General features: G+C 39.6%; 2 protein-coding genes across 6 annotated transcripts; one reads left to right on the top strand and one right to left on the bottom strand.

The window, feature by feature from the left end:
- Positions 1–955: 955 nt before the first annotated feature.
- pik3r4 (phosphoinositide-3-kinase, regulatory subunit 4) lies at positions 956–17,316 on the bottom strand. 2 transcript variants are annotated; one of them, XM_017477829.3, is made up of 20 exons: positions 17,135–17,316; positions 15,997–16,770; positions 15,775–15,908; positions 15,047–15,656; positions 14,821–14,955; positions 13,589–13,810; positions 13,265–13,438; positions 12,974–13,119; positions 12,681–12,884; positions 10,790–10,991; positions 9,331–9,551; positions 8,872–9,094; positions 6,993–7,158; positions 5,612–5,776; positions 4,351–4,562; positions 4,117–4,248; positions 3,548–3,648; positions 2,421–2,509; positions 1,980–2,100; positions 956–1,534 (listed from the first exon to the last, which is right to left on the bottom strand). In XM_017477829.3, exons 2-20 carry the CDS (start codon positions 16,712–16,714, stop codon positions 1,364–1,366), a joined length of 4,146 nt encoding a protein of 1,381 aa, XP_017333318.2. In that variant the 5' UTR covers positions 16,715–16,770; positions 17,135–17,316; the 3' UTR covers positions 956–1,363. The 2 variants fall into 2 exon arrangements, with proteins under 2 accessions (XP_017333318.2, XP_017333326.2); XM_017477837.3 differs by having other exon boundaries at positions 9,454–9,551.
- Positions 17,317–17,473: 157 nt separating this feature from the next.
- On the top strand, positions 17,474–24,837 carry snrnp48 (small nuclear ribonucleoprotein 48 (U11/U12)). Of its 4 annotated transcripts, none has more exons than XM_017477880.2 (9): positions 17,474–17,769; positions 18,305–18,418; positions 18,518–18,578; positions 18,702–18,782; positions 20,532–20,708; positions 20,912–21,033; positions 21,156–21,253; positions 24,071–24,217; positions 24,585–24,837. In XM_017477880.2, exons 1-9 carry the CDS (start codon positions 17,626–17,628, stop codon positions 24,643–24,645), a joined length of 1,005 nt encoding a protein of 334 aa, XP_017333369.1. In that variant the 5' UTR covers positions 17,474–17,625; the 3' UTR covers positions 24,646–24,837. The 4 variants fall into 4 exon arrangements, with proteins under 4 accessions (XP_017333369.1, XP_017333351.1, XP_017333360.1 ...); XM_017477862.2 differs by having other exon boundaries at positions 17,478–17,769; positions 20,529–20,708; XM_017477871.2 differs by having other exon boundaries at positions 17,478–17,769; positions 18,302–18,418.
- The last annotated feature ends 26 nt before the right edge of the window (positions 24,838–24,863 follow it).

Raw genomic sequence — 24,863 nt, 5'->3', positions numbered from 1 at the left:
CAATTGATTTGAATTGAATTATGCAGAAAAAAATTATGCAGAAAGATATGTACACATTTTGGAGCAACATATGCTGCCATCCAGAGCAGAACAAGGCCAAACCACATTCTGCCTGGATTACAAGCACATGGTTGCATAAGCAGAGAGTGTGGGTGTTAGCATGGCTGGCCTGCAGTCCTGACCCGTCTCCAACCGAGAATGTGTGGCACATTATGAAGCGCAAAATAAGGCAACGAAGGCATGCATAATGGATGAATGGGGTAAAATTCCACTTGCTAAACTTAACCAACTGGTGTCTTTAGTGTCCAAACGCTTAATAAGTGTTATTAAAAGAAAAGTTGATGTTACACCGTGGTAAACAGTCAACTGTCCCAACTTTTTTGGAGTGTGTTGCAGTCATCAGATTCGAAATGAGTGTATTTTTTTTTTTAAATAAACAAAATTCACAAAGTAAAACGTCAAATAATGTGTTAAATGTGTTTTCAATTCACCCTGTATTATATTGAATTTTCAAATTACCCTTTTTGTTAGTTTTTTTTTTTTTTTTCCATTTTCCATACTGTCCTAACTTTTTTGGAACTGGGGTTATACAAACCATGCCACTGCATGGTCAAACCCACTCATCAGTTCTCCGATATCACAGAACAGCTATCAGCTGGAACGGCTGCATCTTTTAGAACTCACAAGATACTTTTTTTTTGTATTAGATTCCAAATGAAAATCTCAAAACTTGAAAAACAACAGCCTTATACTCAATCTATTAGGTTACTATGTCAGATCACACTATGCCTTCATTAATAACCTCTGGACCAAGGCACATTTCAGAACATTTGCTTTGTTCGCATAGTCCAAATATTCACACTAAAAATAAACAGAATTTTTTTTTGTTGATTAGGTGAGAAATCGACAATGAATGTGTCTATGATCTAATAACAAAATTAGAGGAGACTTTGGATTTTATCACCTGCTCTCTTTAATGTTTTATGATTTTGTTTCGGTTGATGTTTTATACAAATAAAGCTGTAGATATAATCGCAACTACAAAAAAAAACAAAAAAAAACACATTATCCTAAATCTTTATTGCATAATACTGATGGCCAAAATCAATAGCTCATGGATTTGCACTAACTACAATATATATAATTAATATTACCACAGTTTGGCTGCCTGTGTATAGCTACACTTCAATATATTCACATTTACAATTTGCATATGCTCATGACAAGGAAACACATAATAAACTTGAAATAGTTATCATGTTAAATAACAGACCTGGTGAGGTCACATGGTGATAATATTCACAAACATTGCACATCACCATTTTGTTTAGATTTCCACATAGAGTGGCATTAATGAGTGTTCTCACTTCCAGACTTTTACAATGCCATCTCTAGAGGAGGTGACTATGAAGCCTTGGGTTGTCTGGAAGGTGGCAATGTCAGTAATAATGTCATGGTGGCCCACAGGCAAGGACTCTGGACCTCGGCGAGGGGCATCTTCTGTAGCACCACTCTTTTGCTTACTGTGAATCTCCTAATGATGAAGAAGGGGGCATGTTTATATATATATATATATATATATATATATATATATATATATATATATATATATATATATATATATATATATACACATACACACACACATACACACACACACATACACAATCATGTGAAAAAATAAGTACACCCCATGGAAATTTGGGATTTTTTGACATTTGGACAAGTTAAAATTTTATCCTCTTTGAAACAGTGCCTATTAATAAAGTTGATACACTATTCTGTTGAACAAATGAGTGAAAATGCTATTTATCTCAACTTTATTAATAGGCGCCATTTCGAAGGTGAGCAAATGTTTGTTCGTCCAAATATGTCACAAAAGCCATCAATTTCCATCGGGTGTACTTAATAAAAATAAATAAAAACATACAATAAAAGGATATAGACAATTCTGGAAATAAAAAAATAAGGAATCAAACCTGTACTACTTCTGTCCCCTCAATAATCTTCCGGTTGTAGAATACAGAAGGGCAGTGTAGAGAGTCATTGGCACCACCAGCAACAATATAAGACCTTTCTGGGTACGCAAGGTCCCAAAATCTGAAAAGAACATATGTAGTGTGGCTTAATGATCCCAAACAACATATGACATTGCCAGGAAAGCAATGTCAGACTGTTTTCTAGTCTGCATTTCATTTTTCCCCAAACAGACTCATAAAAGTAATAATTAAAAAAAGAGAGCTAAATCTAATAAAAGCCAAGTTCTCCATAAGCAAGCTGAACTTCACTATAAAAGTGAGTTTCATATTGAGATTACCTACCTTGAAAATGACTTCAATACCTTAACTTTTTTTTTTTATTATTAGAACGTGTTATTCAATTTTCAGTAATAAAGAACTAGATATTGTGGCTAGACATACCTTATTCTCATATCTGATCCAGCAGTGAGTAGGAGAGGGTTGCCATCAGCAGGGCTGCAGTATATTCCATGTACACTATGAGAGGATGGCTATGACAGGAAGCATGGTTTTATATAAGAAGGCTAATATGACTAATTTTTATTCTGAGCTTATATTACACCAAGTTGCCAGTTTCCATCTGCTGACAAGTCACAAGCAAGATATATTCCACAATGTGACTGAGGTGTGTGGTTTAAATCATGCAGGCAAACCTTTCTAGCAACAACTAGGGGTTAAACGAGAGTTGGAATGGTCAAAACAAGATGAGCCTCCCCCAAACACCTATCATCTTGGCCTATTCATACACAACTGTTTCAAGGGTTTATCTAGAGTGGTGTGAAAAGAAGAAATTACCAGTAATTGAGAATACTAGACAATAACACCTTGCAGATCACAGATAACAAGGGAGGATGGCAAGGATCATATAAGCAAAACAGACAAGCCACAACTTCATGCAAATCATGGGCATATTTGGTATGCAGAATGTTTCAAACATTTTTCTCATAATGTGCCACTTAATGGACTTTGTCTCTAATGGGATATAACATCCAAAAATTATGTTGGTTGCTTTTTAGTAAAATAACAAAACAGTGTGTCCACATCAGCAACACCATGAAAAATAGCCTGCTCAGGCAAATCCAGTCCAGATGATATCCTTTTCAAATAAACAGTAGAGGCTGGTGGCAACAGGATGAAGTGAGGAATGTCTTACTGGCACACGTTAGGGCTTCTGACACTAATCACAGAATGTCTAAAGAGTGGATGTGGATTGCTTGGAAATGTAAGATGTGATGAGGCATGTGTTTTCACTAAAATAGTTCTATGAAGATTTTGCTTCTAAGGCCTGCATAATTCCTGACCACAGGACACATATGTGCCAATTTCTTTAAAACACAATCACATTCACATTGGTACAACATTCTTTTAAAGTGCATTCATCATCGTGTAGACATCAGGCCTAGGTGAATAAAGCTATTCTGAAGGCCAAATGAGGGGCAATATGCTACTATTAGGTGTACCTAATATTCTGTCAGATGGCTGATTCATAATGGAGAATTTATAGGTATGAAAGAAGTGTTACTACATGCCTGCATCTCTGAGAGAGGTGGAGCAGAGCTGGCCCACAGAGTGAACTTCCTGTCTCCTGTCTCCATGTCCCACATTGACACCTCATTGTTTCCTTGGACAGCTGAGCAACACAGAGGATTACTATTAACCTAGAATTATTATTCTCATAGGAAATGGACAAGCAAAGGAAAGTAGTAGGAAAGGAAAGATGAGAGTAAGAAAAGGTACAGTTTTTATTTTACAGAAAGTTGTCAAATTCTATGACCAGAACTTGCCTGTTGGTTAAAAAAAATGTTTTTGGGTGCACTTTTAACCTAATGAGGCCTAAACAGGTAACTTTTCAAAGGCTGCTAATTTAATTTCTAGGTCACTGCTAGAAAAAGCCCACACAATCTTTCATACTGTACCTGTCTGTTTATAGCAGCTGCCACTGGCACATTTTTGTTCTGTTTTTCTTTTTTGTGTGTTTATAAACATTATCCCTAATGTTTAGCATTTTATGGTTTTGATCATTGCCTGGTATATTATGATAATGGATAATCCTGCAGTATTTTAAAATAATATTAAATAAATATATAAAGCATCTCACCTGTTATGACTGAGGACTGATAAAGGGGATGCATGAGCAGTCGCCTGATTCGAGCTCGGGCCGGGTGGGAGTGGTTGGAGATTGGCAGCTGAAATCGCATATCCCAACATGCCATTGTTCCATTGCTTGTACCTTCAAATAAACAGGTACACATATGATCTTCTATTTAAAAAATCCATAAAAGGGACTCTGTATTACAGTGATTAAAAAAAGTATGCACTTAACAGTGCTTACCCACACACAGCCAGCACTGATGCATGTCAACCGCGAAGGAGGTGATGAGGCCAAGACGCAGATCATGTCGGAGGGTCCAAGCATTGGTGTTGCTGCGCATGTCCCAACCCACTAGAGAGCCATTCACTGTAGCATAGGCCAGCACGGACTGAGCCCCAGAATTAAAATGATGCATATCCACCACACAGCCGTCCTCCTTCAAGTCCAGGAACCTGCATACAGCAATGGTCATGGTAGACATATTTATTAAAGCTGGGGTAAATCAGATTTATCAAGGATTCTGTAGGGTCTTCAAGTGTTATCATCAGTGCTAGAAATGGCTGAGATACACAGCGGGATTATTTTGATATTTAAGTAATATTTAAATTAAATAATTTAAATATAAAAATATTATATATCATAGAAGTATTTATAACATTACACTTATTTCATGTCTCCTCCAAACAATATGCTTTCTTGAGTATCAAGACAGGCATATGGAAGGTCAAAGAACAACAATTACGTGTGGCACAAAACAAACTGTTCATACAAAAAGTATCTCTGCTTGGAGACAATTAATAAACATGTAGGCTAACAAAACTGTGGATATAATTCTTAGCAAGCTATGATAATGAAAAGAACTTAAGGTGAACAAGGGCATTCAAAATAGATTAAACCTGGACCATTTCAGGTACGTGCACGCAGCTTTATCCATATCAAGGTTTCTACTATCGCATCCGTTAAAGTATCTGTTTCTGTTAAGATTTCCAGCTACATTAAGACTCTGTTAACTTATCTGCTGTGGTCTGATCAGTTCTGTGAGGATGCACGTTTCCACTGGCTGCAGTCTGTAGGTATTATGGCCAATCACACATTGTGCAACCACATGCAGAACATTCTCGCTACGCTTATGTGCGGAGCTCGCTTACGTAGGCTTTCGAGGGAATAAAAGCTAGAAACACTGTTCGTTTAAAAAAAAAAAAAAAAAAAAACGGAGCCAGTGTAAACTGGAATTCTGTCACATCTGTTAATTTATTCCCAGGGCTCAGTCCCCACACACCCCCATTTCCAGCCCTGGTTATTATACATCTGGAAAGTTATGGCCTGATCTGGAACTTATTGCAAACTTATTAACACCCTCTCATATCTATTTAGAGTTTTCATGGGAACTGGTATTTCTTACCATTACAACATTACTTTTATCTGAACTTTGAATTATAGTTAACTTGATCTTTTAACAAATTTCAAACATGAAATTCCTATTACAGTTGATATCACTTACCTGGTCTGACACTGCTGCACCTTGGGGGATTTGGGTGGCTTGTGGGCCTCAACTGCAAGGAGCTGAATGGATCCATTATCTGAAGCAACAGCAAGGTAATGTGACCCCTGACAAAACGTCAAGGTTTTCACATGACCGCCAATACGGGAATACGTGAGCACTGACCTAAAAAACAAGTTGACCATTTTCCATCAGATGTTTCCGTCTTTTTGGAATATCAATTAAACAAGCCAAAACATTCAATACTCAACAACAATTACAGGGAAAAATTATTTTATTTTCGTTTATTAAATTCTTTTCTTATGAATAATGCACATTACTGAGAAGAGTCCCTGGGACATCTAACAGATTTGTAGGGTTGTTGTTGTTAAAAATATTATTATCACAGGAAACAAATCAGACTACACTGTGATTGGCAGAAGTTGCAGCCAATTAGGTGAAAGAGAGAATAAGAGACCAAATGGGAGTTAGAATGTGTCAGACACTTATACTATACTTCACTATGGATGGAGTTTTTGGTGCTGACAAGTAAGGCATTTATATATTCTCTATTTTGGTGGGAACCTAGTGAATAAGCCAATTTATTCCTATTGCGGAGTTTGTATCAGTTGTGAAGCTGTTGAAGTTTCTCCATATTTTTGAATGTCAAACTCTGTTACATTGGAGTCACATCGATCTGCTCGCCTGAGCTGTCTTTTTATTCTCTTGTGTGGGTTTTAGCTAGTATGCTAACACTATCCGTTCAAGCAAAACACAGAGAGCACAAATCAGTTTTAAAAAAAAGGGGAAAAAAAGCCAATTGTAAATGACCAGGCATTATTGTTTTTATTCTATTATCTCTATTCTCTCTATTATTCTAGCTATGAGCTAGCTGTGTCCAACAACCCTGGACATGCACAGAGCCATGAAGAAAGTCCCCATATTCAACCTGCGGTCCAATGCATGTGGCACGTTGTGAGATTACAGAGGAGAAACAATTCTTCCTTTAACCAGAGCTTACATATTAGCAAGCTATTTGAGTTAGGTGACTATTCATTCTGTAGGTTATGTGCTGCTTATTTTACCACAGAATAAGGAAAGTTAGACCACGGCAGGTCAGCGATGCATTAACTGCTGATAGTCACAGAAAGAACCAGCTCATTGTAGGTAAAAGACAAGCTCTTAGTGCGCATTATGCAGTTTGAGACAGGGCTTTGAATTCTTTATAAATGTGTGCACTGGTAGCTGTGAGAGTAATGCATGGAGGGAAAAGGCAGCACAATCCATGTTGTAAAATGTTCTTCCAAAAATAGCTTGCAAAAGCAATTTTGTACCTGAGAGGGCAAAATCCCGAAATCCTATATAGCTTTTAGGTGCAAGGTGCTATATAATGGTAATCTACCTTGTGGTTGTTGTCTTGCCCTCCATTTTCTGACTGTCCCAGATCTTCACAGTTCCATCATTGGAGCATGTGGCAAAGACAGAGTGCTCATCAGACACTCGAATTCGGTTCACTGCTGACTTATGTTCATGGAGATGGGCTACTAACAGGCCTTTAGGATGCCATCCTGCAGAAATAAATAATTTAATTTTGTTGACATACAGGGAGGGAAAAAAGTATAGTATTTGATCCCCTGCTGATTTTGTACGTTTGCCCACTGACAAAGAAATTATCATTCTATAATTTTAATGGTAGATTTATTTGAACAGTGAGAGACAGAATAACAACAAGAAAATCCAGAAAAACACGTCAAAAATGTTATGAATTGATTTGCATTTTAATGAGGGAAATATGTATTTGACCCCTCTGCAAAACCTGACTTAGTACTTGGTGGCAAAACCCTTGTTGGCAATCACAGAGGTCAGACGTTTCTTGTAGTTGGCCACCAGGTTTGCACACATCTCAGGAGGGATTTTGTCCCACTCCTCTTTGCAGATCTTCTCCAAGTCATTAAGGTTTCGAGGCTGACGTTTGGCAACTCGATCCTTCAGATCCCTCCACAGATTTTCTATGGGATTAAAGTCTGGAGACTGGCTAGGCCACTCCAGGACCTTAATGTGCTTCTTCTTGAGCCACTCCTTTGTTGCCTTGGCCGTGTGTTTTGGGTCATTGTCATGCTGGAATACCCATCCATGACCCATTTTCAATGCCCTGGCTGAGGGAAGGAGGTTCTCACTCAAGATTTGCGGTACATGGCCCCGTCCATCGTCCCTTTGATGCGGTGAAGTTGTCCTTTCCTCTTAGCAGAAAAACACCCCCAAAGCATAATGTTTCCACCTCCATGTTTGACGGTGGGGATGGTGATCTTGGGGTCATAGGCAGCATTCCCCCTCCTCCAAACACAGCGAGTTGAGTTGATGCCAAAGAGCTCCATTTTGGTCTCATCTGACCACAACACTTTCACCCAGTTGTCCTCTGAATCATTCAGATGTTCATTGGCAAACTTCAGACGGGCATGTATATGTGCTTTCTTGAGCAGGGGGACCTTGCGGGCACTGCAGGATTTCGGTCCTTCGCGGCGTAGTGTGTTACCAATTGTTTTCTTGGTCTCCATTTGCAAATAATCGCACCAACTGTTGTCACCTTCTCACCAAGCTGCTTGGCAATGGTCTTGTAGCCCATTCCAGACTTGTGTAGGTCTACAATCTTGTCCCTGACATCCTTGGAGAGCTCTTTGGTCTTGGCCATGGTGGAGAGTTTGGAATCTGATTGATTGATTGCTTCTGTGGACAGGTGTCTTTTATACAAGTAACAAGCTGAGATTAGGAGCACTCCCTTTAAGAGTGTGCTCCTAATCTCAGCTCGTTACCTGTATAAAAGACACCTGGGAGCCAGAAATCTTTCTGATTGAGAGGGGGTGCAAATCAATTTGTAACATTTTTTACATGCGTTTTTCTGGATTTTCTTGTTGTTATTCTGTCTCTCACTGTTCAAATAAATCCACCATTAAAATTATAGACTGATCATTTCTTTGTCAGTGGGCAAACGTACAAAATCAGCAGGGGATCAAATACTTCTTTCCCTTACTATATGATTAAAAAAAGCTCATTTTATTCTAAACAGCCAATAAATGTAGAGATCAGAGAGTGCAGTGGGCTTTGCTATGTGTTAAGCAAACCTCAGAACACTTGTGAGATTTCTGAGGAAGCATCTGCTGTCAATTTACTGTTTCACTCATTGATCTGTTTTGTTTCATGTGGTTGGCTAGCGTGCAATTGTGCAGCTAAAGAATCCCGGATGTTGACCTAAAAGAAATGTGAGATTATTTTCAGATGTTAACCTGGCAATGGAGGCCTGCTCTCCCACTCCGCACTCTCCAACATTTGTTTGGCCATCCGCTCTGCATTGCATTGCTCCCTCTTCTGCTGCACCAGCTGCTGCAGCTCGGCTTTGCATGTAGTCACACGCCGCTGGTAGGTGGACGCCCCACTCATCGACTGCACTACCTGAACGGCAGGGGACACTGTGGATTTCCTGGTCTGAGTGCCTCCACCTTCAGGCATCTAGTGTAGGAACACAAGAATAAAAACTTTAGTACTATTGCTAGTAAAGCTGTGAAATGGTCAAATGTTTAGGACACATGGCTAAAGCTTATGAGTCAAGAGGGGCGCATGTTTATGGAGAATGGAAAGAAGACTAAAACATGGATTAATAAAAGAGAAGAAAGAGTGATGAGCAGATGTAGAGTGGAAAGGAGGGAGGCAGAGAGAGATAGTGTGTAGTCGGCTCAGCAGTCGACCTGAGCTGAGGATGGAACATGAGGGAGGTTAAGAGTCTGGGAGGAACTCTCTGATCGCAGACGCCCTCCCGCCAGAGTCCCGTTGGGTTCCCCACCACCGCTTGCAAGTAGAACAGTAGGTACCGTCGACAGAGTTGGTGTAGAGCTGGGAGGGTCCAGAGAACCGAACATGCTTTTCCACTCCTCATTTAGATTCGAGTCCTGCTTTGTGTGCTTACGAGCTGATAAAAGAGTGAAAAAAAACAACAATCAGTTTTATCCATCCCTGGATTTGAGTTCAATCTCTCTCCACATATTCTACATATTTCTGGTGTGAGTTGCTGAATAATCAGCCAGTGATTATCAGCCAAACATGGCAGCAGTACAATGCATAAACTCATGTGGCTACAGGTCAAGAGCTTTAGTTAATGTTCACATCAAACAGAATAGGGGAAAACGTGTAATTTCAGTGACTATGACCGTGTCATGGTTGTGAGTGCCAGATGAGATAGTTTGAGTATTTCAGAAACTGCAAATCTCCAGGAATTTTGATGCACAACAGTCGATCGAGTTTACACAAAATGGTGCAAAAATCAAAAACATCCAGTGGGTGGCAGTTATACAAGCAGAAATGCCTTGTTGATGAGAGAGGTCAGAAAAGCATGGGAAATTGCTTCAAGCTGAAAGGAAGTGGTCAGTAATTGTATGGTGATAATATAAAAATGACACATTTAGGATGTGTACAAATTCCATTTCATACAACGTTAAATATTGCAAAGAAATTTTAACACTTATTATTTTTAAACCAAAAATGACTTAATTCTTGGTTGTAATTCAGTGTCTGAATACCCATACACTAATAATATGCAAAAAAACAAACACTATGCACTAAAGGTAAAAGCAGTTAGTTAACTGTTATATTTGATGACAAACATCGAAAACCAAATTCAAAACATAGGGCCTCAATACATTAGAACAGATACTCTGAGAGTGCATCAAATGCCAGAAGATGTGGTTGATGCCACACTAAGACTCAGCATTAACAGCATAATCAGTTCAACTATCAATTTAGTTCACTTGCATACAGTTCAGCCCTCGATAAGCCACTTTCATGTTACTGCAACATATAAGCTGTAACAAGAAAATACTATTTATTCATTGATTTTAGCCAACATACTGCTGTGCGGAAGTAGAAGAGAATGTACTTCATATCAGTATGCATACGGCCATAATAAACTAAAGACGGCCAGGTTTAGACGGTTCTCTAACATGACAGCAAAAAGTCTGGATTTTTAATTACACTTCAAAGAAAGCCATTGTTAAAAAAAAGCTAAAGAATAAATCAGAAATTGTAGAGATGATGTCTGCAAACAACAGAAAAAACATTACATGTCAACCTGCATTCTGAGCTTGAGGTACTAATAAGATGTTATAGCAGCTGTACAACAGCATGACTAGTGATGCTTAACATGCTTTGTACCTCTCTTGTCCTCAGACTCCTGCTTTGGTCTGATCAGGTCCACCTGGCGCCCAGTGATACCCAGCAAACCCAGGTCAATAACTCCACTCTGTGCCCCATCACTCATATGGGTCTGGTCGACAATGTTGGCCTTGGCCTTGCTAGACTTCAGCATGAAGTCTTTTAGAGCCAGGAGTTTGTCCTCCTCAGTCTCGGTCATTCCCTAAGTGAAAATTAAAGTATGAGACATGCAGTGACACTGCTTGATCATGAAGAATCATGTGGATAAGAATGCTCATCATAGTGAGGTTATAGACAATAAATTATGACGCTGGGTAAAAACATCACCTCTCCCAAAGCACAGACACAACAAAGGACAGGTCATTGAACTAAAACAATACTATACTCATGAATCACGCTTGGCTGGAGCTTAAAAATTTCTCAGACTCTCCACGACTGTTAAGGGAGAAATGTTGAGTTGAAGAGCATTCTCATTCTTGCCAGATTCAGAAGAACAGTGGACAATGGTCACACCCCTTCAGAACTCTCCTCACTGGCACCACACCTCCAGTACTGAGCACACCTGCACTCCCGGTGTATTCCTGAGATCGTCTGCTCCTATAGCGCCTTCGCTCTTCCCCAATGTTTACATCAATAAACACACTGTCCATGGCATACACTTTGCATAGACATTAATGGGTTTTGTGTTTACACCAGGCTCCTACTTGTGACATGGGAACACAAAACACGACTATAACACTACGAAATGTTGAAACTGTTCTTAACCTTATTTCCTCTCTCTCTCTCTCTCTCTCTCTCTCTCTCTCTCTCTCTCTCTCAGAGTTGCGAATTTAACTTTTTTGGGGGAATAATTGGAATGTTGCATAAAACAATCGCGAATAAAGCACCATTTCCATCCCATGTGTTCAAGAGAACAAACTCGTCATTTCCGTGGAAACTGGCGCAGCTCACTCGCTGCCATTTCTACTTTTCTGAGCATTTACATTTTATGGCATTTGGCAGACGCCCTTATCCAGAGCGACTTACGTTTATCTCATTTATACATCTGAGCAGTTAAGAGCCTTGCTGAGGGGCCCTACAGCGGCAGCTTGCCAGAGCTGTGGTTTGAACTCATGACCTTCCGATCAGTAGCCCAAAATCTTAACCACAGATCTACCACTGCCCCATCATCCAATCATTCAATCACAAAGTCATATGGCATTTTTGATACGCATCAAAGAATTTATTTGGTAAATGTATTTCCATCACAGTTTATGCATGTCTTCTTATTGAATACAATAATTATCTTCCTCAATTGAGTGCATTTTGGAGGATTTTATTCACATCTGGTGTTTCCATCCAGCGTTTTTTTTATGCGATATCCCAAAATTTGAATAACAATACGTGGAAACATAGCTACTGACAAATGCAAAGTTAGTGCACCACCACGGAGGTACACCTGTCACTAAAATTCCTCATGGAGGACCTTCTGCAAGCGTGCCAGGAAGAAACGCAGAAGCCTTGATGAGTCTTTTGGGCTTTACTTACAAAGTTAACAGCTGATAATGACATTGAAGCATTCAACATGTTTGATCCATCACCATTAGTGAAGTCTAGAAGCTGGTCCTGTATCATCATGCCATATTTAGTGACAAAGCTCAAGAAGCTTACTAGGGATTGTAGTTGAAGGTGTTGAATCTGACTCCAGAACTAACTATGTGAGTGACAATGAGGATAATAAAAGAGCAGTTCACACATTTGCCAACTTCTCTCTACTGTCCAGAACATGGCTACTTCCACAGATTTGAATAAACTACAGTATATAACATTACTACTTTCTAACTAAGCAGTGTTGTCGTCTGAAACTTTTCCACTTGTTTAAAGAGGAAGCTACATAGGCTTGCTGTCTGACCTGTGACAGAAGCTTCTTGAGGAGTTGTGCAATAGCAGGATCTTCAGGAATGGGGCACTCAGGGATGGAGCCATGACGTTTCTTCTGACGAAGCAGCAGGTGTCTGAAAAGGCTGCTAATGTCTTTGGAGCGGAGTGCATAGTCAAAGATGGAGCGGGTTACCGGCTCTTTGAGTACACTCAGGAGCACTATCTCCTTATCAATCTGTCAAAGAACAAACATTTTCACTGTGAAATGAGAACCCCAAGTGTTACTTTTAAGAACAGGAATTTTTTTTGGATTTGCAATCTCACCTGTATAATAGGCTGGGTAATAAAGGGGTTAAGGTGAGGCATTAGCTTGCAATACACATCAGCGATATTTAGATGTTGTGCAACCACAGTAATGAATCCGACAGCCCCATAACGGATCCATAGATTGGGATGGCACAAGAAAGGAGCTGGCAGGACAAGACATGCACACTGAATTGTACCTTCAAAACCTGTTTAATTAATTACACTGCATAACAACACGTTATCTTATATAAACACATACTGTAACGATCTCCAGTGAACACTAATATAAACATAAGCAGTTTCTCTCACCAATGTCACTGACAAACTCATAGATGTGTGTTTTCTGAAGGAGCCCCAGCTGGCACATGCAAGTCAAGGCATTAAGAGCTTTATAGATGACAAACTCCTCCACATCACTCAGACCTTGCTGTAGCAGCGGTTTTAGGATGGATGAACTTTGCCATCCCACATAAGCTGCTACACCTGCAGAAAGTGGAGAAAGGTGTATACATTTAGATATGTACACCATTCCCAGGGCATGTTCAAGATGATAAAGCAACTTTTGACTATTTTGGTTTTTAAGAATAAACGTTAAATAGATTAGAAAATTATTGGCAGAACAAAATAACTCACCCACAATACTGTCAAAGAAAGCTCCACGGAGGTGCCAGTCATTCTTGTCATTTAGAAAGGTGATCATGTGGGAAAGAAGTACATCATTGGCCTTCTGTCTACCAAAAAACACACAGAGACGTGTGATGCCATTTTCCATCAGCGTCTGCTTCACAATGTTCTCCGGGTCACTAAGGAGTGTCACCACTTTCTGCTGAACCATCTCATGCAATGCCTGCAGCTCTGTAAGGATAGACCAATATTAATAACGTAAGTAGGTAATATTTGTGACGACAAACTTTGATATGGCCTCGCCAAAGCCAGTCTGAAAGTTTGTAACTGCTTCATAAGCTTGACGATTTTGAAATTTTGACAGAAAGAAAGAAAGAAAGAAAGAAAGAAAGGGTGATGGGCAGACAGTTACTGGTAGAAAGATGACAAATAAGAGTGCTACACGTAGGAAGTCAGATGGGGTGAGAGAGTGACAAGTAGATAGATAGGGAAAGTGTTATTAGTAGGAAGACAGAAGGAGTGAGAGAGTGATACATGTAGATTGATAGAAAGAAATATGCAGAGAGAGTGTGTGTGCGCTACTGCTAGATTTATAGAGAGATGGATGGAGAGAGTGTGTAGCATAGATAGATAGATAGATAAATGGACGAAGTGAGAGTCTCTGTTACAGGTACATTGACAGCGTGAGAGTGAGAGAAGAGGGGCTTCAGGTCATGTGCACACAGGTGTGTGTGTGTGTGTGTGTGTGTGTGTGTGTGTGTGAGTTTTGACAGTCGGCGTTTGAAATCTTGAACAATCCGAGCCAGGCTTGATTGATTGTCCATCAAAAAATTTTAATGGACGTCCATGGGAATTCTGGCCACTGTGAGCTTGTGTAACTGGAAAATTGTAATTCCAATCAGTTAGAAAAGTCATAGTCAGAACAGGCTGATGGTATGTGGTGAGTTTGGTGCATGTAGCTTGAAAGCTCTGGGAGGAGGAGCGTTTAGAAATTTTGGGTCTCAGAAGAAGAAAATTAAGTTTAAACAGAAGAACAATATGTTGGATTTGTCAAGCCAACATAGTAAAATAAATTCAAAATATTCTCATCCTCAACTTAAAACAAAGTCTCCATTCTCATTTATGTTACTTTTAAAACATTACATAAATTAACTGTATATTACCTAACATAATTAATGTACATTATTTGAAATCCTGACATTTGTATAAAACAGGAAAATGACTGCTAGATAGACATGTACCTGAATCATAGTTTTCATTTGGGTGAAGAGTTTCCTCTGCATCGTCTCCATTTACATCATGTTCACAATTGAGATTGTTCTCCTGCACTAACTCTAAAAAACGCAGTGCTGTTTCTGCCAGGTGAGCAATGTTCTCTAAAGAAGAAAATCAATCCAGTTCAGCTAAAATATTATGAAGATGTCTGCACAATCATCTGAGTGTATGCATCGCATTCATTTATCTTACCTGCATAAGCAAGTCTGACAATTGTGGCTTCATCTTGGGCCAAGTGGGCAATACCAGGCAGAATGTACTCTGGGTAAATGTTGACATCATTACGGGGCACCTCTTTGACCAGCGCCAGTACTTTAGCCAGTGTGCGTACGGCTTCTGCCCTGACCCGAGGCACTGAGTCATTGCAGAAGTGAAGTAAGTAAGGAGTGATTCGATCTAGCAGGATTTCCACACTTAACCTGCTGGCCAGATGAAGCACCAAGTCTAGTGCTGCAAGCTTAGAATCACAAAAACGCAGGGTCTGCAGACAGGAAGTGATTACTGACACCAGTACCACTAGACCATGTTCTTTGTTTGATCCAAGCTCCTGAGAAGCCTTCTCTTGCATCTCAGACTTTCCTGCCTGCCCTCCATCACACAGGTTATGCAGGATGTTCTCCAGATCTTTTCGAATCACCAACACTCTTTCATCTGCAGACTGGAAGGTCTCTTTAGCAAACTGGGCCATGTAGGGTTGAAGAAAGTTGTAAAAGATGTCAGGAAAGGCTTTGCCTCGTTGCTGTTTCAAGTACTCCTCCGCTGTCAAGCGTTTCTCAGGTTCTCGCTGTATCATCTGGGCCACCTATGACAAATATATAACACATGCACACTGAACGAAAAATGCCACATTGAGAGTTTGGAGATGTATGAAACTACTAGCGCTTGTTGAATGTGGAATATGTGAAAAATAGTCTAAATACCAGCTCTCGTATACTCTTGTCTTCAATTTTCTTTAGAACCTGTTCAGTTTGAAACTGCCCTTTGCGATAAGCTAGTAATTGCGAGAGATCAAAGAGTGGGACCCCTTCTGTGAACAGTTCTGCAATGACACAACCTGAGAAACAGATACAGAATGTGAAATGCTTTTCATAGCTTTCAACAGAGCTTAAAAATAAATATATAAAAGATATATTTCTTTTTACCAGCTGAGAAAATGTCCATCGGTTGTTTGAGCTCTCCTCTGGTCCTCTGGCTGTTGTTGCTGAGATCCATGAGTGGAGTAGTCTGGTCACTCTCTGTAGCAAACATACTGCCATCCACAAACCTCTCTGGAGCTATGTAGCAGGTTCTCCTTCGAGATGTATCAAAGAAATAGTTGAAATCTGCCGGGTTGTCCTCAGGCAGATATGTGGGTTTAAAACTAGCAAAGTCTGTAAGCAGCACCCAGTTCCAGCTAGTCACCATAATATTCTCAGTCTTAATGTCACCATGGCGTACCCCAGATTTATGAGCCTGGTCCACAGCATTAAGGATCTGGAACGCAATCCATTTCTTCTCCACGTTATTGAGGAACGGTCGTGTGCTGATACGATCATACAGGTTGTCGCGAACGTACTGCCGAAAAAGAATGGCTGCTTTCTCTGACAGTGTGGCCTTCTGAAAGGGTAAACAGTTCTGGCAGGAATGCAGACGGATCTTCAATTCTTCCAGCTCCTGCTTGTAGCTGGTGAGCGGCAGTGACGGATCCTGAATGGCAAATACCTTTACCACCACTAAACCCTCTCTGTGCTTTGCCCTGGCCACCTTGAAAAATCTGGTGCTGCCGAGACTTTTGTCATATTCGTATTCATGGATGTCTGAGAAATAGCTGTCGACAGACAATATCTGTGATGGAGCAATTCCTGCCAGCTGATTTCCCATAGTGTTTTTTTTTCTTCTTTTTTCCGTGAAGCTTCTTCCAGAAAATGGATCCTAGTCTGATAATGAGAGAATATTACTGGGGGGGGATATAATTCTACCTTGATTTTCAGACAAATATTATTTAAAAAAAAAATTGACAGGGATCAATGTACAACTGCTGACACCAAAGTGATGATAGTGCTGAAGTGCTGAACTGTGTGTGTTTGGAGGTAGAGAGCAGAATATTGACTAATCGCAGTTATCTAAAGGTAATGTTATGCCTCACATTAACAATACAAACACACAGTATTTACACCTACATAATGACAAAACCACAAAGTCTAGCCTAATGTCACAACCTCGACAGAGATGTTTACGGTTGTTGTTGTTTTTACGACGCTTGCATTATTACCATGTTTCCCCACACTGAGTGTTGTTTACCTGCTGTTTAGTGTTTAGTTCCCAGCACGCAGATTTACTTCCACGATGACGGAGCTCTTCTGACTGATAACAATAATCTACAATCTAACAGCTAGTCAAACGGCTCCACTGGAATGTAAGAATTTTTTTTTTTTTTAATCCATCTGAGCGCAACAAAACCTGTCATTTAGACCTAAAACATGGAATCGCTGCTTGTTTTTTGACCACACATAGTGTTTGCCAATCAGCTGATCTGAGGTCAGTCTAATGTAGAATCCGGCGCACTGTATTCTTTTAGATATGGCTAACCCTGATCCTGGATCTGCTAAACTAACCGGAATACGGAAGCCCCTGTACTTCCGGGTCACGCCACGCTCGTTGAATCTCAAATAAATCTCTCGCTGCCTTAATGCATTGCGAACGGGTTGAAATAAGACGTGTGATTTTACTGTAGTTACTGTTTTAGTGTATTGGGTTGTAAGGCTGTATTTTGGAGAGGTGTTTGGGTGAGAATGAGCGACTTTGATTCCTCTGAGGCGCTACAGGACCGATTACAGGCTCTGCATCAACTGACTGAGTTTACTCAAAACTGTCGGACACAGCTGGAAGAGCTGCTCGAGGTGCTGGGATGGAGCTGGGAGAATTATTCCCCGCAGGTAACAACAACCACCTGATTTGTGTCACAACAAGACATAAGTGAAATTCCTGTTTGATTTCAATATAATCTTAGTTTACCCTGTAAACAAATTCCTCATTTGTAAATCGCTTTGGATTAAAGCGAATTAATAAATGTAAACGCAAGTAGCTTGCTAGTTATGTTAGCTATGTGTAGTTAATGCAACCGTCATTTTTAATATTACACTTGCATTAAACTTATGGTATTGGGCAGACCTTATCCAGAGCGACTTAGATTTATCTCATTCATACATTTGAGCAATTGAGGGTTAAGGGCCTTGCTCAAAAGCCCAAGAATATCAGCATGGAAATGCTGGGGTTTGAACACCTTAACCACTGAGCTACCACTGCCCTAATATTATATGAACTATAGTAAATACGAGTTTCTGATCTAAATGTTGCGGGTGAATGTTTCAAGTCATATGAATGTAGCATGAGCTTGCTGAAATGCCTCACTTGCCCTCTTGTTGTTATTTCTGAGCTCTTTGGCGTCAACAATCTGAAATGCCTTAGCAGGACAAGATGGAGGTGTGCCCCCATGACCCAAACCACATAGTTCCGTGTAGGAGCATGGAGAACCACAAAGCAACCTGTCTACTCGGCCAGTTAGGGTACTCCAAAGAAGAACAGGTTTGGAAAGACTCTTTAGAAATGGCGCTTAATGTGCTGCGTGTACTCAAAATGATCTGTGTCCATGATCACAATCTGGTGCTTCTTGTGTGTTTTTAGGCAGAGATGTACGATACATTGTTTTGCTATGAGAGAGCCAACATTCCCAGCATCAAATTGGGTGAGCCCACTTAAAGGCGGTGACATTATAAATCATTCATGAGCTTTTTTAAATTTTATATATTTTTTCTATGTATATAATTTCCTGTTAGAGATTTGAAGCCATGTATTGTATTCGATACAGATAAACTTGCACAGCATCAGGTAATTCTGCAGGCCCGGGCGAGTGCCCCTCCTGTTCAGTCAACAGGAAACTACTGCCAAAGTAAGTCTGAAAACACTTTCACCTCCATCTACCTTTTACTTCCATTTCAGGGCACACAGTTTGTTTTGCACTAACAACTGTGCACCCTTTATCTACACTAGCCATTACTAGTAATATTCATGTAATTGGATTCATGATACATTGGCCTGTCTATATACTAATATTTGACCTTCAACAACATCCTATGAACAAGCACTTGCCCTCTAAAAAAAAAAATAAATCTTTTACGTATCTTTCTGTCATCATTTATTTCTTTTCTGTATTTTTTCCCTAGTAACAGGGGTGAGTATTAGAGGATGTCTACTCAAGATATTTTTCTACTCATGCTTGATGTATCCTTTTGAAATATCCTTTATCTGGATATATATAAAATTTGTATTTCTTTCCATAAGAAATGATATGGCTTTGTGAGGGGGGAAAAAAACTTGGAATACTTAGAGACACTGAGTGTGTTTACATGCACACTGATAATCCCAACTTGATCTGATTTTGGCGGTCATGTAAACAGCATTCTACAAAAAGTCCAATAGACACCTTAACTCCAGAATTACTTTTTAAAGTAATGGCCAAAAATGAATATAAAATAACTATTATACAAGACAATTTAATTTAAAAGTTGCTTACTTTTATTGTAATATAAATCATTCTTATTTTTTAAAAAAAAAATTCCTTCTAAATGCATGCATTTTCTCTCCAAAACACTTGACCAAATTTGAAGTTGCAGGCATGTAAAATTCTCTTTTTTAATCCATAAGACAAAAGCGAAAGTTGGTTTTTCTCCACTCAGGGTGATCTAAAAAGAAATACATACGCGGTTTTTAAAAAAAAAAATATATATATATATATATATATAATATATATATATATATATATATATATACGTGCTAGCACCTACAGTTTAGCTATAAAAGTTATGATTTTTAATATTGGAGACCACTGGAAAATGCGTTTTTCTGTATTCTCAGCTAAAGCAGAGGTGAGTCCAAATAAAGAAAAATGTACCTGGTGAAAAAGTCAGTTCACTGAAGGTGAAAGGCTGCAGGGTGTGGAAGGGTACATGCACACTGCATGCTCTGCGACTATCACCCTACGCTCCCTGGAACTTTAACATGAAGACTAGTGATGTGTTGTTCGCAAACTTCACCACAGTTTACAACTCATTTTTCTTGTAGGTTGAATAAACAATATGTCTGGATTTCACAATTAATTTAGTTAGTTAGGCTGGCTAATTATGACCATACTAATTCAAACACTAGGTGTCAGTATATACGCTTAAAACTGTAACCATCGATGCAGTGGTGCAGTAGCAAGAGAATCCACTGCCATGTTATGTTTTAATTCATTCCACTTGTGTACAATGATTTAAGGATGGGTATTGTGGGAAATTATTATGAATATCTTGCAAATGAGAGGTGATGAGTAAATGTTGGGAATATCCACTTGTGTTCAGAAACTACATCTTGTGCGTTTAATTTTTAGCAGTTTTGATAAGAAGAATCTACAGGCGCATCTAAAAAAATTAATATCGTGGAAAAATTCATGATATTCTATATTCATCACACATAAAGTGAAATATTTCAAGCCTTTTTTTGTTTGAATCATGATGATTGTGGCTTGCAGATAATTAAGTTTTCTTGTAAATTAATTAACCTTTCCATGATATTCAAATTTTTTGAGATGCACCTGTATATGATTTCAATACTATCCTGAATCCAGTCTGTAACAAGTACCCTGTTTTGTGTTTAGAAGATTACTCCACTGAGCCTGCAGATGTCCCTCAGAACCACAAGCGAACAATATGTGACCTCACAGCGGCTGACCGATTGGCTCTGTATGATCATGTGATACAGGAGGTGATACAGCAGAGCGCAAAGGCATCCAGCAATGAGGATCTTTATGTGGATCTTGTGTCCAGGCTTAACAAAGGTGTGTGTGTGTGTGAGTGTGAGTGTGCGCGCACGCCCGCGCATCTCCTTGCAACTGGTATCCACTTAATTTGGTAATGCTTTTACCAAACACTGCTTAGTGTTGATTGAATTCGAACATTAGTTTGGCTTGTTTTCTGGAGCTTCTTGTTGTAAATATTTTCTGAACACTTTTTTTTATTATTATTTTTTTTATTAATGTAGATGAGGAGAAAAGTGGCCCAAAGTCTCACCTCGAGGTCTTGGCTGAGATGAGGGACTACAGGAGACGCCGTCAGTCATACAGAGCAAAAAATGTTCACATCACCAAGAAGTCTTACACAGAGGTCAGTATTGTAGCTTTTTTTGTTTCTCCTCTTGAGGGTGTAACTGACCAAGATAGTGCTGAAGAAACACCAGCATATGTGTTTGGAAAGTTTTCTTAGATGTACGATACTATATCCTCAAGATCATTCGTGAAGTGATTGATGTCCACTCGGGGGAGTTAGCCAAGCTGTGGCAGGAGGAGAGAGAGGAGGAGACCAAAACTTCACAACACTCCCACAGGTATTGTTGGGTGATCTTCCACATCATTTCAGTTTAATACAGAGTGGGCATGGTGGCTTGGTGGTTAGCATATTTGCTTCACACATCTGGAGTTGAGGGCTTGAATCCAGCCTCCGCCCTGTGTGTGCAGAGTTTGCATGTTCTCCCCGTATTTTGGGGATTTCTTCTGGGTACTCTGGTTTCTTCCCTCAGTCAAAAGACATGCACTGTGGGCTGGTTGGCATTACCAAGGTGTGTGTGTGTGTGTGTGTGTGTGTGTGTGTGTGTGTGTGTGTGTGTGTGTGTGTGTGTGTGTGTGTGTGTGTGTGTGTGTGTGTGTGTGTGTGTGTGTGTGTGTGAGAGATTGTGCCATGTGATGGGTTGGCACCCTGTCCAGGGTGTCCGCCCTCTTCATTTAAATTCAATTCAGTTTTATTTGTATAGCGCTTTTAACAATGGATATTATCCCAAAGCATCTTTACAGAAATATATATAAAATAAATGTAATTTATCCCTATAAATTTTTACGAATTTGTCCCTAACGAGCAAGCTAGAGGCGATGGTGGCAAGGGAAAAACTCTGAGACGATATTAGAGAGAAACCTTGAGAGGAACCAGACTCAAAAGGGAACCCGTCCTCATCTGGGTGACAATGGATAGTGTAAATAAATCCCTTCTATAAATGCACTAATACTACATGCTCAAATAGTGCAGTTGTGCAACCAAAAAATTAATTCGTTTTTACATGAAGTCTTTTTTGCTGACCTTATCCACTGTTCACTTATAGAGACTTGAGTGCAAAACTGTTTGTGGTAATTGCAGTGCTAAGGATATAATAGCTATTGTAATCCTGGCCATCATAGCATAGTTGTTCACATGAATTGAGGTCCAACGCCATCTTTATTCTTTTTAACCAGTACCATCCTCAGCAATCCCAGTGACCTCCAGTGAATCCTGTGTTCCCTGCGATAGGTTCCAGGTGACCCTGTGTTGGGTAAGCGGTACAGAAAATGGATGGATGGACAGAGTGGGCACAATTTCTAGTGCCTAAACCACATTAGTGCCAAAGGATGCTGGTAGGCACCTTGATGGTAGAGAAAGGTCGTGAGTTCAAATCCCATCACCGTCAGGGCCCTTGAGCAAGGCCCTTAACCCTCAACTGCTCAGTTATATAAATGAGATTAATGTAAGTCACTCTGGATAAGGGTGTCTGACAAATCCCTTAAAATATACATAAATATGAATATGCTTTTAGCTTTTACACGACAAGATAATCAAACGTAAAAAAAAATGCGCACCAACTAAATAAAGGCAAAAATTATACAAATCCAAACTTTAATAGTAGGAGCAATTTCTGTTCTGTTATACCACAGTGCTGTACAGTTCTCAATGTCGATTGGTCAGAAGGTATTAATTAGTTTTCTGTACCAGCAGCTCTGACAGTAGTGCTGTCTGTAATTCAAATCACAGGTCTGTATTAAATGCGCTTGTTCTAATGTTATCATATCTATAGTTACAGCTCATTCACACTCCACACACTAAAAGGCTAATAATACACAGGTTTAAAAAGTATTGCTGTTTAAGCATAGAAAAATGTAGAATTGTTGATATGGCGATGCTTTCATTAAGGATATGTTACTTTAACGTTTATAGAGGGAGTCTCGGGTGTCTGTGCTTTGTAACTGTCGGTAGGTTTTCCACCACAAAGTCTTTGGAAGAGAGGACTTTCCAGAGGGGTGTAGTGGCTTAGTGCTTAGCATGTTTTCCTCTCACCTCCAGGGTTGGGGGTTCGATTCTCAGTGTTTGCGGAGTTTACATGTTCTCCCTGTGCTTTCCTTTAGGTACTCTGGTTTCCATCCCAATATCCAAAGACATGTGCTGTATGCTGATTGGTGTGTGTTCCCAAATTGTCGTGTGTGTATGTGTGCGCGCGCAGTTGTGCCCTGCAATGGGTTGGCACCTCGTCCAGTGTGTCTCTCGAGTTCCCTGGAATAGGCCCCCCTTGACCCTGTGTTTTAAAAATAATAATAATAATAATAATAATAATAATAATAATAATTTTAAAAAAAAATTAAATGTGTAGGTACAGAAAATGGTTGGATGGACTTTCCAGGGCCATTTTCCCTTTTCTCAGTAGTTTCTCCTTTTTGTCTCAGGGTTTGTTTGTTTTTTTTGTCTTTTCTTATTAACTTCAAGACAGAAGAAAAAGAGAAGCTGGCAGTGGAATAACTGTTTATAGCTAAAATAACATTATAAGAGGAACTAACTTGTTTTTTTTTCCGGAAGTTACACAATATCTAATGAAACTACAAACAAAAAACCTTCTGAGAAGGCTTTCCACTAGATTTTAGAGCGTGGTTATGGGGATTTGCCCATTTAGCCACATGAGCATTAGTGAGGTCAGGCACTGATATTTGGTGTGAAGGCCTGGGGTACGGTCAGTGTTCCAGTTCATCCCAAAGGTGTTCGGTGGGGTTGAGGCCAGGGCTATGTGCAGGCCACTCAAGTTCTTCTACTCCAAACTTCACAACCCACGTCTTTATGGACCTCACTTTGTTCACAGGGGCATTGCCATGCTGGAACATGTTTAGTCCCCGTAATTCCAGTGAAGAGAAATTGTAATGCTACAGCATACAAAGAAATTCTATGCATTTGTGGCAACAATTTGGGGAAGAACCACATGGTCAGGTGTCCATAAACTTTTGGCCATATAGTGAATCTGTCCACGTCCTGTGTAGGCATGTAGAATATGCCTCCACTCACAGTATGCTTTATTTGGTATATTCTGATGAGTTTGTTTTTGTTTGTTCACTTCATTCATTATGATCGTGGGATCCAGGAGGCTGCCAGATGAACGCCGATCTGCCTCTGTTGAGTCACGCGAATCTCACGTGAGTTCCAGAGAAGAGAACAGCTCTCGTCACAAACATCACCAAAAACACAGCTGTGAGCACAGCCAAGAACGAGGCAGCAAAAGCAGAAGGAGGTAAAGTCACTGAAATGCATTTGCATTCAGGGAATATCTGTGTCACTGGTGATACTGATGTGTGTAAACTCTTCTCTGTTTGCACATGTTAGCATTTATGCTGTTGTATCTCTCTCTCTTGTAATATTCGATAGTATTTTTTTTATTAAAATCACCTCTAGGGACAGACAATGCATCATATAACTATGTTTTGGTATATGATATAATGTATACAGTTTGCTTATGTATCTGTCCATATTCAATATTGAATAAATAAACTGACTGTCTACTTCCTGAACAGACAATTTATCTTAACCAAATTATTGAATTGTGTTTCTTCTTTGGTTGCCATTTTAACTTGTTCTCTTGTTTTTGTGTGTCTGTGCAGGGATTCCCACTCTCCTGAACCGAGACATCACAAGAAAAAGAAGAAAAAAAATAAGTCCTGACTTGTTCATTTGGCTTAGCAGTTATTAGGTCAAAAATGAGCATGTAATGATTTCAGATAATATTATGAAGAAATCAGTAAAGACAGATCTGACATTATGATGCATCATTTTATCATCAGATTAGGAGCTTTTGTTCTTCCTTGTTCAGTGTGGGATTTCAGTGTGTACATTAAAGGTTGTGTGAACCTTAAATAGTAGTGTTCTTTTCATATAGCCTT

Source organism: Ictalurus punctatus, chromosome 1, assembly GCF_001660625.3.
Source record: "Ictalurus punctatus breed USDA103 chromosome 1, Coco_2.0, whole genome shotgun sequence".
NCBI classification, from domain to species: Eukaryota; Metazoa; Chordata; class Actinopteri; order Siluriformes; family Ictaluridae; genus Ictalurus; species Ictalurus punctatus.
This window is presented reverse-complemented; position numbering and strand designations above follow the sequence as displayed.

Coding starts and splice junctions, on each gene's coding strand:
- pik3r4 (XM_017477829.3), bottom strand. CDS start 16,714: ATGGGAAATCAGCTGGCAGGAATTGCTCCATCACAGATATTGTCTGTC. Junction 15,909..15,996: donor GATGGACATTTTCTCAGCTG/GTAAAAAGAAAT, acceptor TCTGTTTCTCAG/GTTGTGTCATTGCAGAACTG. Junction 12,885..12,973: donor TTACCCAGCCTATTATACAG/GTGAGATTGCAA, acceptor GTTCTTTGACAG/ATTGATAAGGAGATAGTGCT.
- snrnp48 (XM_017477850.2), top strand. CDS start 17,626: ATGAGCGACTTTGATTCCTCTGAGGCGCTACAGGACCGATTACAGGCT. Junction 18,419..18,517: donor GGTACTCCAAAGAAGAACAG/GTTTGGAAAGAC, acceptor GTGTGTTTTTAG/GCAGAGATGTACGATACATT. Junction 21,034..21,155: donor CCAAGAAGTCTTACACAGAG/GTCAGTATTGTA, acceptor TATATCCTCAAG/ATCATTCGTGAAGTGATTGA.